At 42.3% G+C, this 18,076-nt stretch overlaps 1 protein-coding gene across 4 annotated transcripts; it reads right to left on the bottom strand.

Annotated features, from left to right (window-relative positions):
- Positions 1-291: 291 nt before the first annotated feature.
- Positions 292-17,273, bottom strand: LOC110496445 (transmembrane protein 106B). 4 transcript variants are annotated; one of them, XM_090208871.1, is made up of 9 exons: positions 17,145-17,252; positions 14,489-14,569; positions 13,164-13,346; positions 9,670-9,733; positions 9,354-9,513; positions 8,917-9,057; positions 6,194-6,243; positions 2,631-2,684; positions 292-2,496 (listed from the first exon to the last, which is right to left on the bottom strand). In XM_090208871.1, exons 3-9 carry the CDS (start codon positions 13,336-13,338, stop codon positions 2,337-2,339), a joined length of 804 nt encoding a protein of 267 aa, XP_090064997.1. In that variant the 5' UTR covers positions 13,339-13,346; positions 14,489-14,569; positions 17,145-17,252; the 3' UTR covers positions 292-2,336. The 4 variants fall into 4 exon arrangements, 2 of the variants coding, with proteins under 2 accessions (XP_090064997.1, XP_021428034.3); XR_016488563.1 differs by lacking the exon at positions 6,194-6,243 and having other exon boundaries at positions 17,145-17,251; XM_021572359.3 differs by lacking the exon at positions 14,489-14,569 and having other exon boundaries at positions 17,145-17,273.
- Between the last annotated feature and the right edge of the window lie 803 nt (positions 17,274-18,076).

Genomic DNA, 18,076 nt, shown 5'->3' with positions numbered 1-18,076 from the left:
ATGGGGTTTATGATGTAAAAACTGTTCCCACCGGCTGTCCACTGTCCCCATGGCAACACTGTGCGAGTTCAGTTTTGCTCAGGAGACAACCGTTTGGCTAACATCCATCGAATTAGAATTACCAGTATGATTCCAATTCTGGTTCATGAACTCATTGTGAGTGAATTGTGATGTCACACTGATTCATGTGCTAAAGGATGTAGGTGTTCAATTTCTCACCAGTTCCTCTGTGGTTTGGAAATATAAAAAAAGGTATGAACAAAGACTGAAGAAAATACAAGATAAGACAAATGTGGTGACAACTTTATTCATGCTATTACATTAATTTCTTCCTGAAAGCATGACAACATACCTATGTAGGACAAACTATTTTATATATGATGAAAAGCAAATAACAAATAAAAACTACATTTATACTCTTTAAAAACAGCTTGTATTTACATCTCGTCAAATAGTTGTCAATCAGAATAATGTATCTACCCCACAGAAGTAGACATTCAGAAAGAACCTCATCAGATCATCAAAACCACTTCTTCTTGATGTACCAATAGTATTTAAAGTCTTCACTCGATCCAAACATTCCATCACAAGCTGAACCACTCTTCCATACACGATTAAGGTGTATGATTAGGAACAAAAAAATAATTAAATGTGCTCTACGATAACCTAGGAAACTGCTAATTACATCAACGGCAAACTACACAGTTTGATTGTTCATTAAGAAATTCAAGGCATATTTTTCTATGACAGAGGGTTGTTTCTATTACAGTTGTATAATTCAAGGTATATTTATATCTATGAAAGAGGGTAGTTTATATTCATTTGAGTTCATATTCATTTGAGTTCATATTTCAAAAAAGGTTCTCTACAACGTAGGTAGGAATCATATTACAAAAGTTGTATTAAAACAGGTTTTCATTAAATCCAGGTAGTTCTACAAACTCAACTGAGTTTCATAGGCAGGGAAGTAAATTATCAAAACGCAGTTCCTTGCAGGTTATTAATAAATCCTCTATGTATATCATGAAAATGGATCCGATGGAATGTAAAAATTCAGTTGGTCAATTACAAATCAGCAGTAGGTATGGATCGCAAAACATTACGCAACTCCCTCGTGGGCACAAACTGAGAGGAGTAAATTACTGATAAGGAATCACTATCAATCAATCAATATTTTACCAATTGGGAACAGAGTGGTGGAAGGAACTTAATATCTTAAAATGTACTCAATTTCAGGGATATAAGCCTTTCAATTCACGTTAACGGATCACACACACACAACGGATCGCAGTAAACTGGTCCAAATTCAGATTGTACAGAGCCCTCTAAAAGGAGAAGCTGGTAAGCTGAGAAATTCTGGAAACGCCACATTCTGGCTTCATCTCAAATGGCACCTTATTTCCTATATCAGGGGAATTCAACTCTAACCCGACGAGGTCCAGAGTCTGCTGGTTCTCTGTTCTACCTGATAATTGCACCCCACCTGTTGTCCCAGGTCTAAATCAGTCCATGACTAGAGGGGAACAATGAAAACCCACAATGGAACTGGCTTTGAGGTCCAGAGTTGAGTTTGAGGGCCCTATATAGCGCACTTCCTTTGGACAGAGCCCTAGTAGTGCTATATAGGGGACTGTGATTTACCAGCAGATTTAAATGGACTAGATTAATGTCTTGAGAACACACACTATTGTGTTAAAACAGGTCTAACTTTGAGAATAGAAGACTGGTCCCAGATCTGTTGGCTCAACTTCTCTGACTATCATAATGATTTGAGATCAGATTACTGAGAGAACTCTTTCAGAGGTTATCCTCATCCATAGACAGGAAAGTGTTATTACTTCATATACATTTACAGTTCAAAGTGGTTTGGAGGAGTCGGGAGTGGCATCGTGAAATATTACATTGTCACAGTGACAGGTTGAATTTGAACTGCATTAATAAAGTGCATAATGGTTTGGTACTGAAACATTGTGGTAGTGTTAATACATTTAAAACAAGTATTTTTCCCCTCAACTGCACATTTGGCATATACTCCCAACAAAATGGTAAGCTAACACAGAAATGCATGACAGTGGGGTCTTCATCAGTAGATGGATGGTGAAGAGGAAGGAGAAACACAGTGTACCATCTTCGGCTGGGGTGGCTAACCCCCCTCCTGGAGAGCTACTGGGTGGACACATTTATCCCTGCTCTAACATTCTATATCCTGCTGATCAGCTGTGTTAGAGAAGGGCTGGAACAATAGCCTACACACACACAGCTCCTCTCCAGATTTGGCAGGTTTCCTAGATCCCTGATCTAAGACTAGCATCCAAGGACACTCACCAGGACCGGGCTCAGGTCAGGTAGGGGGGCAAGTATGGGGGTATTGGGGCATTAGATACCTTGTGCTGCTCCCCCCTCACAGTGGTGGTATTACCTCCACAGTCTACATACTGGTACATCTCCTGAATAACCTGCTCCATGTGGCCAAAGTACGCTGTGGTCACCGTCACCCTGGAAACAGGATTATTCAATATATTATTGACAAGTATTACAAGAACATTAACAGGTATTACATGGGAGAATGGGAACCAGGCTTCTGTGGTCCTGTATGAATATTTAAAGAGATGTGCAGACAGAGTACTTACTGCATCATAAGCACAATGTTGTGCACCTTTATGGTCTGTAGGGTGCAGTAATCACTGGGAAAAAGAAGAACAGAAGCTTCAGTCAGATTGGCGGTTTCACGTGATAAGAAAACAAAAAAAAACATCTTGTCCACCAGCTGGCTCTTTCTCTGTCAAACAGTCTGCTTTCACAGAGTTTCAGAAAGGGACTTGAAAGGAGCCTATTGTTGACCTTTCAGTCCATCAGCATACCCCTTGAACCACCCCTATACGTTGTGGATTTCAAAGCAGAAGCAGCGCAAGTGAAAGGCTAAACAAGAAATGAAGTTTGGGAAATCAGAAAGTATGAATTTAAGACAGGGGTCTTCAACCTTTTCTTGCCCAGGGACCCCCTCCAAGGAAAACTGGTCACCCCAAAAATGGATTTTGACTTGTCCACATTATAAAATGGAAGTATAAACTCTGTCTATTAGGTAGAAAAGAAACTGCAAACACATGTTCTCTAAGAGCAGCTGTTTAAAATAAAAGGTGAGCCATGTGTTGCAAAAATGTATGTCCAAGTCAAGAAAGCTTACCGGCAGCACTTTTCACAGGTGCTTTTTTAAAGCCTACAGTTGAAGTCGGAAGTTTACATACACCTTAGCCAAATACATTTAAACTCAGTTTCACAATTCCTGACATTTATTCCTAGTAAAAATTCCCTGTTTTAGGTCAGTTTAGATAACCACATTGTTTTAAGAATGTGAAATGTCAGAATAATAGGAGAGAGAATTATTTCTTTCACCTTTCATCATATTTCCAGTGGGTCAGAAGTTTACATACACTCAATTAGTATTTGGTGGCGTTGTCTATAAACTGTTTAACTTGGGTCAAAGGTTTTGGGTGAATTTTGGCCCATTCCTCCTGACAGAGCTGGTGTTACTGACTTGTAAGGCCTCCTTGCTCGCATGCACTTTTTCAGTTCTGCCCACACATTTTCTATAGCATTGAGGTCAGGGCTTTGTGATGGCTACTCCAATACCTTGAGTTTGTTGTCCTTAAGCCACAACTTTGGAATTATGCTTGGGGTCATTGTCCATTTAGAAGACCCATTTGCGACCAAGCTTTAACTTCCTGACTGATATCTTGAGATGTTGCTTCAATATATCCACATAATTTTCCTCCTCATGATGCTATCTATTTTGTGAAGTGCACCAGTCCCTCCTGCAGCAAAGCACCCCCACAAAAGGATACTGCCACCCCAGTGCTTCACGATTGAGATGGTGCTCGTCGGCTTGCAAACCTCTCCCTTTTCCCTCCAAACACAACAATGGTCATTACAGCCAAACAGTTCTATTTTTGTTTCATCAGACCAGAAGATATTTCTAAATTAAAAATTTAAAAAGATCTTTGTCCACATGTGCAGTTGCAAACCGTAGTCTGGCTTTTTAATGACGTTTTTGGAGCAGTGGCTTCTTCCTTGCTGAGCGGCCTTTCAGGTTATGTCGATATAGAACTAATTTTACTGTGGATATAGATACTTTATCTGTTTCCTCCAGCATCTTCACGAGGTCCTTTGCTGTTGTTCTGGGATTGATTCGCACTTGTCGCACCAAAGTACCTTCATCTCTAGGAGACAGAACGCATCTCCTTCCTGAGCAGTATGAGACGCCTGCGTGGTTCCATGGTGTTTATACTTGCGTACTATTCTTTGTACAGATGAACGTGGTACCTTCAGGTGTTTGGAAATTGCTCCCGAGAATGAACCAGACTTGTGGAGGTCTACAATTTTTTTCTGAGGTCTTGGCTGATATCTTTTGATTTTCCAATGATGTCAAGCAAAGAGACACTGGGTTTGAAGGTAGACCTTGAAACACATCCACAGGTACACCTCCAATTGACTCAAATGATGTCCAAAATGAAATCTAGAATAGGCTTCCTATTTCACAACAAAGCCTCCTTCACTCATGCTGCTAAACATACCCTCGTAAAACTGACTATCCTACCGATCCTCGACTTCGGCGATGTAATTTACAAAATAGCCTCCAACACTTTACTCAGCAAATTGTATGCAGTCCATCACAGTGCCATCCGATTTGTCACCAAAGTCCCATATACTACCCACCACTGCAACCTGTATGCTCTTGTTGGCTGGCCCTAGCTTCATATTCGTCATCAAACCCACCTGGTCAGGTCATCTATAAGTCTTTGCTAGGTAAAGCCCCGCCTTATCTCAGCTCACTGGTCACCATAGCAGCACCCACCCGTAGCACACGCTCCAGCAGGTATACCTCATTGGTCACCACCAAAGCCAATTTCTCCTTTGGCCGCCTTTCCTTACAGTTCTCAGCTGCCAATGACTGGAACTAAATGCAAAAATCACTGAAGCTGGAGACTCCTACCTCCCTCACTAACTTTAAGCACCAGCTGTCAGAGCAGCTCACAGATCACTGCACATAGCCCATCTGTAAAAGCCCATCCAACTATCTCATCCCCTATACTGTATTTGCACCCCTGTATCTCTACTTGCACATCTATCCCTCCAGTGTCTAATTGCTATATTGTAATTATTTCGCCACTATGGCCTATTTACACACACTGTATATGGACATTTTCTTGTATTATTGACTGTTTGTTTATTCCATGTGTAACTCTGTGTTGTTGTTTGTGTCGCACTGCTTTGCTTTATCTTGGCCTGGTCGCAGTTGTAAATGAGAACTTATTCTCAACTAGCCTACCTGGTTAAATAAACGTGATTTTTGATTTTTTTTGCCTATCAGAAGCTTCTAAAGCCATGACATCATTTTCTGGAAATGTCCAAGCTGTTTAAAGGCACAGTCAACTTAGTGTATGTACAAATAATTCACTGTATCACAAATATATAAGTCAAATAATCTGTCTGTAAACAATTGTTAGAAAAATTACTTGTCATGCACAAAGTAGATGTCCTAACCGACTTGCCAGGACTATAGTTTGTTAACAAGAAATGTGTGGAGTGGTTGAAAAACGAGTTTTAATGACTCCAACCTAAGTGTATGTAAACTTCCGACTTCAACTGTATGTCAGATATTCCATTGAGTGTAACTGGCTCAATATATGAAGTTTACGAAATAAAGTTGACATAAGATATTATGCTCTTTTCTATTGTAGGTATGTAATAATAAATTAAAATTGGTTGCTAGCGATACATGCATACAAAAATAATAAAAATGTTTCATGGACCCCTGGTTGAATACCCTTGATCTAAAAATACGTCTTCACATAAACGTTATATGCCGAAGATCAGAATCAATTGGGCTTCCAAAATGTCATATGGGTCGGTGTGATCCAACATGGCTATTTACTGCAGATTTAATCCAGCTGTGACAGGCTCTCTGTCCCTCTCATGCATTTAGCATGTGCCCCTTTCAAGTCACACTTTAGTGTCCCGTGGTTTCCAGGCTCTATATGCGGTAACATATGAGCCTGGGGACGAGGTTAAGCAAGAACTGAAAGAGGACTCCACACTGCAATCTGTACTCCCATAGGATTTATTTTAAACAACATCTCGACCATTAGGCTCCCAGTGTTCTCATAATACTAGCACTGTGACGTGCTGTACTTACTACATGTAGCTTATCTCGTCTGCTATAATGGCGGGAACCATGTAGTCAATCTGGGAACAACACAACACACAGGGTTATGATCAAAAAGGTGAGAAAGAGTGCTTAGAGAAAGAGTGCTCTAAGAACCAAAAATAGGAAATTGACCTGAAATACTCATTGTGACAAGGGATGCAGGACAGGGAAGAGGTGTCTGAATCTAGTACAAAAAAACCCAGCTAGGGGTTGTTGGATCTTGAATTTAGTGAAACTGGAGTTTCTGCTGCATGTCCAATAATGATGGTTGTGTAATAACCACACTACTACAGTGCAGTTAGTGTTATTACCAGTGGTGAAAGTAGAATTGTAAGGGCCTAATCATAGAATTACATATAGAAACGTTATTAGGATCTCTGTGTGCCTCGTCGTAAAGATGTCATTTAACTTGGAAAACGTATTACCTATAAGCTATAGCATAAATACAACCAGTCATGTTTTCATCCGATTGTCAAACAATCACTTCAAAGGGCTCATATACTAGCTACCCACCCACATTCATCCACTGGCAACATACTACCAGCCTCCAAACAATCACTTCAAAGGGCTCATATACTAGCTACCCACCCACATTCATCCCACTGGCAACATACTACCAGCCTCCAAACAATCACTTCAAAGGGCTCATATACTAGCTACCCACCCACTGGCAACATTCTACCAGCCTCCAAACAGTCACTTCAAAGGGCTCATATACTAGCTACCCACCCACATTCATCCACTGGCAACATTCTACCAGCCTCCAAACAGTCACTTCAAAGGGCTCCTATACTAGCTACCCACCCACATTCATCCACTGGCAACATACTACCAGCCTCCAAACAGTCACTTCAAAGGGCTCATATACTAGCTACCCACCCACATTCATCCACTGGCAACATACTACCAGCCTCCAAACAATCACTTCAAAGGGCTCATATACTAGCTACCCACCCACATTCATCCACTGGCAACATACTACCAGCCTCCAAACAATCACTTCAAAGGGCTCATATACTAGCTACCCACCCACATTCATCCACTGGCAACATACTACCAGCCTCCAAACAATCACTTCAAAGGGCTCATATACTAGCTACCCACCCACATTCATCCACTGGCAACATACTACCAGCCTCCAAACAATCACTTCAAAGGGCTCATATACTAGCTACCCACCCACATTCATCCACTGGCAACATACTACCAGCCTCCAAACAGTCACTTCAAAGGGCTCCTATACTAGCTACCCACCCACATTCATCCACTGGCAACATACTACCAGCCTCCAAACAGTCACTTCAAAGGGCTCATATACTAGCTACCCACCCACATTCATCCACTGGCAACATACTACCAGCCTCCAAACAGTCACTTCAAAGGTCTCATATACTAGCTACCCACCCACATTCATCCACTGGCAACATACTACCAGCCTCCAAACAATCACTTCAAAGGGCTCCTATACTAGCTACCCACCCACATTCAGCCACTGGCAACATACTACCAGCCTCCAAACAATCACTTCAAAGGGCTCCTATACTAGCTACCCACCCACATTCATCCACTGGCAACATACTACCAGCCTCCAAACAATCACTTCAAAGGGCTCATATACTAGCTACCCACCCACATTCATCCACTGGCAACATACTACCAGCCTCCAAACAATCACTTCAAAGGGCTCATATACTAGCTACCCACCCACATTCATCCACTGGCAACATACTACCAGCCTCCAAACAATAACTTCAAAGGGCTCATATACTAGCTACCCACCCACATTCATCCACTGGCAACATACTACCAGCCTCCAAACAGTCACTTCAAAGGTCTCATATACTAGCTACCCACCCACATTCATCCACTGGCAACATACTACCAGCCTCCAAACAATCACTTCAAAGGGCTCATATACTAGCTACCCACCCACATTCATCCACTGGCAACATACTACCAGCCTCCAAACAGTCACTTCAAAGGGCTCCTATACTAGCTACCCACCCACATTCATCCACTGGCAACATACTACCAGCCTCCAAACAATCACTTCAAAGGGCTCATATACTAGCTACCCACCCACATTCATCCACTGGCAACATACTACCAGCCTCCAAACAGTCACTTCAAAGGGCTCCTATACTAGCTACCCACCCACATTCATCCACTGGCAACATACTACCAGCCTCCAAACAATCACTTCAAAGGGCTCATATACTAGCTACCCACCCACATTCATCCACTGGCAACATACTACCAGCCTCCAAAAAGTCACTTCAAAGGGCTCATATACTAGCTACCCACCCACATTCATCCACTGGCAACATACTACCAGCCTCCAAACAGTGGTGAATGGAAAGAGTCATCTGTTACAGTGTAATGACATTTAGGCCAAACTGTATGTGTCCACTGCTGCCTGCGCGTGTCTCGGTGATGGCCACAGATCTCTGCCGTGGCAAAATGTCATTGTTCTCGACAAACCACATCACATTTTGCGGCATAGGCTATGTCACCTGTTTTCATGCCGCTGACATGCAGTAATGATACAAAGTGGTGTAATAGTCTACAATTGTCTTGACATTTTGTTACAATTATTGTGATAGGCTCATGTACCCCAGCTATATATTTTGCCTGGACGCTGTACTTCCCCCCCCCCCCCCCCCCCCCCATGGTTATTGCAGAGTTATTACCGTGTTATTAGAGTTGTGTACCTGCTGCAAGCCCAGAGGACTGATAGCGGTGCTGTTATTGATGCAGGACTTCCCGATCACGGTGTTGTAGAACTGGACCTGGGCTGTGATGTTAGACACCTCTACACTGTAGTAGTTGTTATTGGTGATATTCAGAGTGTTCTGGAATGAAGAAGAATATTTTGTCATTTTATGATCACAGAAATTCATCTTTTCACACAAACACACAGGAAACCAGAGTTAGCCAGTGCGGCAACCCTGGTGCAGTTTAGGAGTTAAGTGCCTTGCTCAAGGGCTCAATCACCGGGGATGGCAGGATACCTAGAATCCCACTATATTTGTGACCCAACTCATCTGCCCGAACACGGGCAACCTTTGGAGCAAAGACTCCTACTTACTCCTACTGTCCTACTTGATCCAAATCATCATGGTGTGGTTAGAACATAGGAGAGGCTCACCGTCACATTGAGATAGACAATCCTCTTATCCTCATCGTAGGTGACGAAGACAGACTTGACGCCCCCGTAAGAGACGTCTATGGTACGAGGGAATAGGAAGAAGACAGCCAGGCTGGACAGCAGCAGACACACAGCCACTGAGGCCATCACATACAGCTTTCTGTGAAAGAGAGAGCCAAAGGCAGGGTCAGAAGTAGCAGGATACAAAGAATATTGCAAGAAAGGAATAGTTATTTGCAAAGTTGCAGTCACATGGGAAAACATTATTGTGACGTTTAGCCTATAACTACCAACCCAACAACAACATTCCACTTACGTTCTCCTAGGCCTGAGTCTCTGGTCACTGTATGGAATCAATGCCACCAGCTGGTTCTCTTGGCCTGTGTAATGCAAGAAAATATTTAAACTAATCATCTGACATAACTACAACATTACAGCAATACTAGGAATGTAACGATTGACCAACAGGCATCAGTCCCTGGTTCAACTGTTTAAGATATGAGTGCATCAATTCGCGGGAGCCCAAACCGATCCAAATCCGGTTCACAAATGTTTGTTTTTTTACTCATAATTGTATGTCCCCCATCCAAAAATAGCTCTAAATCTTGTGACTGAAATTAGCAGCCTATCATTGATCTCCAAGTCAGATAACTGTGCACACAGAGATCCGCAACTCAAGGCAACGAGAGCCTATCCCTGATCTAATATTTGTGTATCTGCGTAGCACCTTCAGCACTTAAACAATTGTAAAATGGCTTTCGCAATGTCAAATCATAAGCTTTATTATTTAGGTGACAAATGTAATTTGGGTAATTGTTAACAAATGCGCTGTATGGTGTTTTACCGGCAGAGTGAAGGCTACCGGAGTGAACACGACTCACATCTTGCTGAATGAACAGCTTAATGCTAATTAGTGCTTTTCAATTGCCAGGTTCACCATAAGATATACTGTACCAGTCAAAGGTTGACAACCCTACTCATTCAAGGGTTTTTATTTTCACTATTTTCTACATTGTAGAATAATAATGAAGACAACAAAACTATGAAATAACAAATATGGAATCATGTAGTAACCAAAAAAATTGTTCTCCAAATCAAAATATATTTATAGTTCAGATTCTTCAAAGTAGCCACACTTTGCCTTGATAACAGCTTTGCACACTCTTGGCATTCTCTCAACCAGCTGCATGAGGTAGTCAACCTGGAATGCATTTCAATTAACAGGTGTGCCTTCTTAATTTAAATTGTGTAATTTATTTCCTTCTTAATGCGTTGTGTGACAAGGTAGGGGTGGTATTCAGCAGATGGTCTTTTACCAAATAGGAGTCAATAAGTCAATATTTTGTCCAAAACAGCTCAAATAAGCAAAGAGAAATGACAGTCCATCATTACTTTAAGACATGAAGGTCAGTCAATGCGGAAAATTTCAAGAACTTTGAAAGTACAGTTGCAAAAACCATCAAGCACTATTGAAACTGGCTCTCATGTGGACCACCACAGGAAAGGAAGACCCTGAGTTACCTCTGCTGCAGAGGATAAGTTCATTAGAGTTACCAGCCTCAGAAATTGAAGCCCAAATAAATGCTTCAGAGTTCAAGTAACGGATACATCTCAACATCAATTGTTCCGATGAGGCTGTCGAATTGCCGCAAAGAAACCACTACTAAAGGACACCAATTAGAATAAGAGACTTGCTTGGGCCAAGAAACATGAGCAATGGACATTAGACCGGTGGAAATGTAGTTTGGTCTGATGAAATGTGTCCTTTGGTCTCCACAATCACCCGACCTCAAACCAACTGAGCTGGTTTGGGATGAGTTGGACCGCAGAATGATGGAAAAGCAGCCAACAAGTGCTCAGCATATGTGGGAACTCCTTCAAGACTGTCAGAAAAGCATTCCTCATGAAGCTGGTTGAGAGAATTGCAAGAGGGTGTAAAGCTGTCATCAAGGCAACGGGTGGCTACTTTGAAGAAACTATTTTCTATTTTTTTTTTTACATGTTTTTTTAGGGATGCACGATATATTGGTCGAGCAGCCATATGAAAGAGTAAGAAAATTTCAGCGAGACAACTCAAAAGACGAAATCCATTAAAGCCAAGATAATGGAATCAATTTCCCTTGATAATCAACCGTACTCTGTCGTGGGCGATGTTGGCTTTCGCCCACTGGTCGAGCACCGGTACACTACCAAGTGCGCTATTTTTCAGATGTTGCCCTACCGGAGTTACACTGTTATGGCGTCACTGCTATAGACTTCACGACATACATACTAATGTAAAGTCACTCACTTTTCGTACAATTGACCTTATTTTAGCACCCAAAAAACATAATACTTCCAGATCAACTGTAATGTCAATACCATTGTAAAGCACAATTTCTCCCCTTTCCAACAAAATCAATGACATGAGCTCCACGCTGCCCATTTCTGCATAATTCAACAAGGCAATGAGCTCCGTCGGGTCTTTGTATAAATGGCAGGTGGGGAAGCTAAACTAATGCGTGATAGTGAGAAGGAGAGATGTTGTGTGGGAAAACTGATTTTTCCACCCGATCTGTCCAACTTATCGCCTCTAAAACGTAAATAAAACACTATAAAGAGAGTTTAAATAATCTGTCATTCAAAACTGTGCTATATTAACTGGCTGTGTCATAGCTAGAGCCTAAATAATTTCACCGATTTCATTGGCCAATATGGTATTTTACCGATTTTGGATGATAATTCCACAGATATTCGGAAAAATAGGATGAAAAAGGCAAATATATATTTAAACTTTATAATTATGTTAGGAGGCTCAAACAATAGCAGGAAGTCACTTTCTCAGAAAAAGCTCTCACAGTGCTATCCTGGTTCCAAATACATGTGCTTCAGGGAAGCAACAGTTGCCCAACTGTGAAGTAGCGCCACCTAAAACCAACTTGGGCACAGAGGATGGGAAAAACAACTAGAGCAGGCTCTCACCACTGGTGGGTGTGATGACATGATGTAACATCCTCAAACAAGTGTATGAACATCTAGTTCCACAATTCAAATACTTTTCAGTTTTGTGTGCCAAAACTAAGACTACTGTGTGGCCTAGGGAAAAAAATCAAGGAAAATAGTCAGGTTATTTGTCAGAGCCATGAAGGAGTGACTGCACAGCTGCAGTGTTTTTCCCATGAAAAATAGGGGTTATTATTTGACTGCCTGTGCTTGCATGTTTGTGTTCATGGTGTGTCAGAAATCTGTGCGTGCATTAGTACGTGTTCAATCATGTGGTGTTCCTAGTTGTGGATTGGTGCTGGCCCTCAGAACTACTTCTTCAACGCTATTGACACCTATGCCGCCGCCTGGCGGAAAAACTCTTAGATATAGTTTATTCTTCATAAGATTTGTTTCATTAAATTGTGGAATAATCAAATGGATAGATGGGTATCGAATCAGGCTTGAAAGGAGAGATTCACATCACTAATCATTATTGTACATTATTTTCCCATAGTGGAAATTCAGACGACTCTGGGGATAAAATCATAAACTACAAACACAGCTTTGATTATAGTGAGTCTACGGGCAAAGCATGTGTCCTTCATATGCCAAATTCAGTCATTGGTCTCATTCCCTCAAGCCCACAGAGTGAGTCGGAGTCACATTATTCATTATCCACAAGATAGCACCAACGTGGTTTTCCATATACATCAGCACTTGAACTGCCGTCTGACTATGATCCTGAGCTGAGCAAAACTCTTACCGAGTCATATTCATTCAAATGGTATAGCAGCTTATCTAAGTTATCTGAGACCAGGCTAGTAGTACTCTACTCCTCCTGTTTACCTCTAGGTATCCTGCCTGTACCCTGGCAGCTGGGACATGTGACGCTGTCCCGGCCTGTGAACTCTACGTAGGGGAACTGGGACACGTCCTCTCTCTTCCCATCATCGTCCTGTGTGGTGGTCAGGGAGTCATCGTAGCATGCCTGCATGGACAGGAGGGAGAAGGCCTTCCCCATGGTCACACCTGGAGGAGGAGGGGGTCAAAGGTTACTGGTTGGCTTTTGACATGTTTTAAAAAATATATATTTACATTGGAATGTTAAGACAATCAAGGCAGTTTAAATAATGACATTTAGCCTTCTGTTTTCTTCATGAGTACCTTGATGGGAGAACTACAGCAGCTTGCAGAAGTATTCAACCCCTGGCATTTTTCCTATTTTGTTGCCTTACAACCTGGAATTAAAATTGATTTTTGTGGGGGTTTGTATCATTTGATTTACATAGCATGCCTACCACTTTAAAGATGCTAAATATTTTTTGCAAAAACAAACAAGAAATAAGAAAAAAAAAACTTGAGCGTGCATAACTATTCACCCCCCCAAAGTCAATACTTTGTAGAGCCACCTTTTGCAGCAATTACAGCTGCAAGTCTCTTGGGGTATGTCTCTACAAGCTTGGCACATCTAGCCACTGGGATTTTTGCCCATTCAAGGCAAAACTGCTCAAGCTCCTTCAAGTTGGATGGGTTCCGCAATATTTAAGTCATACCACAGATTCTCAATTGGATTGAGGTCTGGGCGTTGACTAGGCCATTCCAAGACATTTAAATGTTTCCCCTTAAAGCACTCAAGTATTGCTTTAGCAGTATGTTTAGGGTCATTGTCCTGCTGGAAGGTGAACCTCCGTCCCAGTCTAAAATCTCTGAAAGACAGAACCAGGTTTCCCTCAAGCATTTCCCTGTATTTTTCACCATCCATCATTCCTTCAATTCTGACCAGTTTCCCAGTCCCTGCCGATGAAAAAGATAGTTATGGTGTTCTCAGGGTGATGAGAGGTGTTGGGTTTGCACCAGACACAGCATTTTCCTTGATGCCCAAACAGCTCAGTTTTAGTCTCATCTGACCAGAGTACATTCTTCCATATTTTGGGGGAGTCTCCCACTTGCCTTTTGCCAAACATCTCTTTGTTGCGCCTCTGATTAATGCCCTCCTTGCCTGGTCCGTGAGTTTTGGTGGGCGGCCCTCTCTTGGCAGGTTTGTTGTGGTGCCATATTCTTTCAATTTTTTAATAATGGATTTAAATGGTGCTCTGTGGGATGTTCAAAGTTTTGGATATTTTTTTATAACCCAACCCTGATCTGTACTTCTCCACAACTTTGTCCCTGACCTGTTTGGAGAGCTCCTTGGTCTTCATGGTGCTGCTTGCTTGGTGATGCTCCTTGCTTAGTGGTGTTGCAGACTCTGGGGCCTTTCAGAAAAGGTGTATATATACACTGAGATCATGTGACAGATGATGTGACAGATTGCACACAGGTGGACTTTATTTAACTAATTATGTGACTTCTGAAGGTAATTGGTTGCACCAGATCTTATTTAGGGGCTTCATAGCAAAGGGGGTGAATACATATGCACGCACCACTTTTCTGTTTTAAACAAGTACTTTTTTAAAATTTCACTTCACTAATTTGTGTATGTCCATTACATGAAATCCAAATAAAAATCCATTTAAATTGCAGGATGTAATGCAACAAAACATGAACACCACCAAGAGGGATGAATACTTTCACAATGCACTGTAAATCAAACAAATATTAATACATTTTTTGTTTAATAAGTGAGGGCCATCATCCCCTACATTTTCTTACTGGTTGCTTGCTTTGAGGACAATACAGTGCCACTGACACGGCCCGCTACCAAAACCTGCGGCCTCTCCTTCACTGCAGCCAATGTGAGTAAAACATTTAAACGTGTTAACCCTCGCAAGGCTGCCGGCCCAGACGGCATCCCCAGCCGTGTCCTCAGAGCATGTGCAGACCAGCTGGCTGGTGTGTTTACGGACATATTCAATCAATCCTTATCCCAGTCTGCTGTTCCCACATGTTTCAAGAGGGCCACCATTGTTCCTGTTCCCAAGAAAGCGAAGGTAACTGAGCTAAATGACTATTGCCCCGTAGCACTCACTTCCATCATCATGACGTGCTTTGAGAGACTAGTCAAGGACCATATCACCTCCACTCTACCTGACACCCTACCCACTTCAATTTGCTTACCGCCCCAATAGGTCCACAGACGACGCAATCACACCACACACACTGCCTTAACCCATCTGGACAAGAGGAATACCTATGTATGAATGCTGTTCATCGACTACAGCTCAGCATTTAACACCATAGTACCCTCCAAACTCGTCATTAAGCTTAAGACCCTGGGTCTTGACCCCGCCCTGTGCAACTGGGTCCTGGACTTCCTGACGGGCTGCCCCCAGGTGGTGAGGGTAGGTAACATCTCCATCCTGCTGATCCTCAACACTGGGGCCCCACAAGGGTGTGTTCTCAATCCTCTCCTGTACTCCCTGTTCACCCATGACTCGGTGGCCATGCACGCCTCCAACTCAATCATCAAGTTTGCAGACGACACTACAGTGGTAGGCTTGAATACCAACAACGATGAGATGGCCTACAGGGAGGAGGTGAGGGCCCTCGGAGTGTGGTGTCAGGAAAATAACCTCACACTCAATGTCAACAAAACAAAGGAGATGCTAGTGGACCTCAGGAAACAGCAGAGTGAGCAGCCCCCTATCCACATCGACGGGACAGTAGTGGAGAAGGTGGAAAGTTAAGTTCCTCGGCGTACACATCACAGACAAACTGAAATGGTCCACCCACACAGACAGCGTGGTGAAGAAGGCGCAGTAGCGCCTCTTCAACCTCAGGAAGCTGAAGAAATTTGGCTTGTCATCAAAAACAAACTTTTACAGATGCACAATCAAGAGCATCCTGTCGGGCTGTATCTCCGCCTGGTACGGCAACTGCTCCGCCCACAACCCTAAGGCTCTCCAGAGGGTAGTGAGGTCTGCACAACGCATCACCAGGGGCAAACTACCTGCCCTCCAGGACACCTACAGCACCCGATGCCAAAGGAAGGCCAAAAAGATCAAAGACAACAACCACCCGAGCCACTGCCTGTTCACCCCGCTATCATCCAGAAGGCGAGGTCAGTACAGGTGCATCAAAGCAGGGACCGAGAGACTGAAAAACAGCTTCTATCTCAAGGCCATCAGACTGTTAAACAGCCACCACTAACATTGAGTGGGTGCTGCCAACATACTGACTAATCTCTAGCCACTTTAATAATGAAAAAAAATGGATGTAAATGTATCACTAGCCACTTTAAACAATGCCACTTTATATATGTTTACATTCCCTACATTACTCATCTCATTCATTTATTTTTATGAACATATTCTTATCCATTCCTTTATACTTGTGAAATTGTTAGGTTAGATTACTTGTTAGATTTTACTGCATAGTCGGAACTAGAAGCACAAGCATTTCCGCGGCAGCTTTCCAATCTTTAGGAATCTCAGACAATACGAAAGATACGTTGAACAGACTAGTAATAGGGTTTGCGACAATGGCGGCGGATAATTTTAGGAAGAGAGGGTCGAGATTGTCTGATTTGTAGGGATCCAGATTCTGCAGCCCTTTCAGGACATCAGCTGTCTGGATTTGGGTGATTGCTAAATAACGTTAGCCAATTAAGCTCAATTGAGTTTCCTCATTCGGTTAGCAAGAACCATGGTTGTCGACTGGTTTGTAAACTAGCTAGCTGGTTTGTAAATGAGCTAGTTAGTAAATAACCTATCATAACACAAGCTGGCTAACGTTAGCTAGATAGCGAAAACGACAGCAACAGGATAACGTTAGCAGGTTAGCTAACGATATTAGCAGCAGCAGGCCAGTGCTGTTTGATTTGCACTGGAATTAAATGACACATTTAACTGCATACTATTCAGAACGGTAAATTACTATTGTCCATCTTACCAGAATACGATTTAAGTGTTTCGTTGTAATTGTTTAAGCTTATGCAGTTCTTGTTTATCTATCAAACAAACTGACACGCGCAGTGCATTTTGGGTGAAGACGTAACTGTCTTTTTCTTAGATGAGGTTTAAATGGCAGTTGGCATTCAACAAATGTTGCATTACCGCCACCTACTAGACTGGAGTACAACTCCCTCATACTTAGTTTGAAAAAATAAATAAAATACAATCTACCACAACTGACAAAACATTTTTTAATAAAAATGATATAATAATAAATAAAACTACCCTACTGCAATATTTATATCTACTTAGTCCTACTTCAGGCCAACCACCACTTAACACACCCTGTAACTCTTCTGATGTCAAGTCTTGCACACCCATATACCTCTCTGCAGCTGCCACCACGACCTCAATTTTCTGCGACTTACGTTCAATCCCTGCAGTACAGTTGATAACCATTGCTATAAAGGCTAAAAATCCAATCTTACTGAAACATATATCACTTGTTGGCCTCCTCTCAGGATCCCTCCCCCTTGACCCATCTTCCTCTACTTTCTTCACTGCCTCAGCATATGATAACTTCTGCACTACTCTAACCCTGGAAACCCCAACCTGTCTCTCTCGCTCCGGACATTTCTGATCCCCAGCCCCATGGGCACCCCTACAATGAATTAATTATATCACTACTTTCCCAAATTCTACCCATTCCTTATGTCTCATGCCCTTCTGCACACTTCTCACACCTAGGAATATCCCTACACACTGCTGCCACATGCCCATAAGCTTGACACCTGTAGGAACGTAATGTAATTGGCACAAAAGCTCGTACGGGATAACTTATACAGTGGGGCAAAAAAGTATTTAGTCAGCCACCAATTGTGCAAGTTCTCCCACTTAAAAAGATGAGAGAGGCCTGTAATTTTCATCATA

Source organism: Oncorhynchus mykiss, chromosome 18, assembly GCF_057628025.1.
Source record: "Oncorhynchus mykiss isolate SJ-2025 chromosome 18, ASM5762802v1, whole genome shotgun sequence".
Lineage (NCBI taxonomy): Eukaryota > Metazoa > Chordata > Actinopteri > Salmoniformes > Salmonidae > Oncorhynchus > Oncorhynchus mykiss.
The sequence above is the reverse complement of the archived record's forward strand: the minus strand, read 5'-3'. Positions and strand labels throughout refer to the sequence as shown.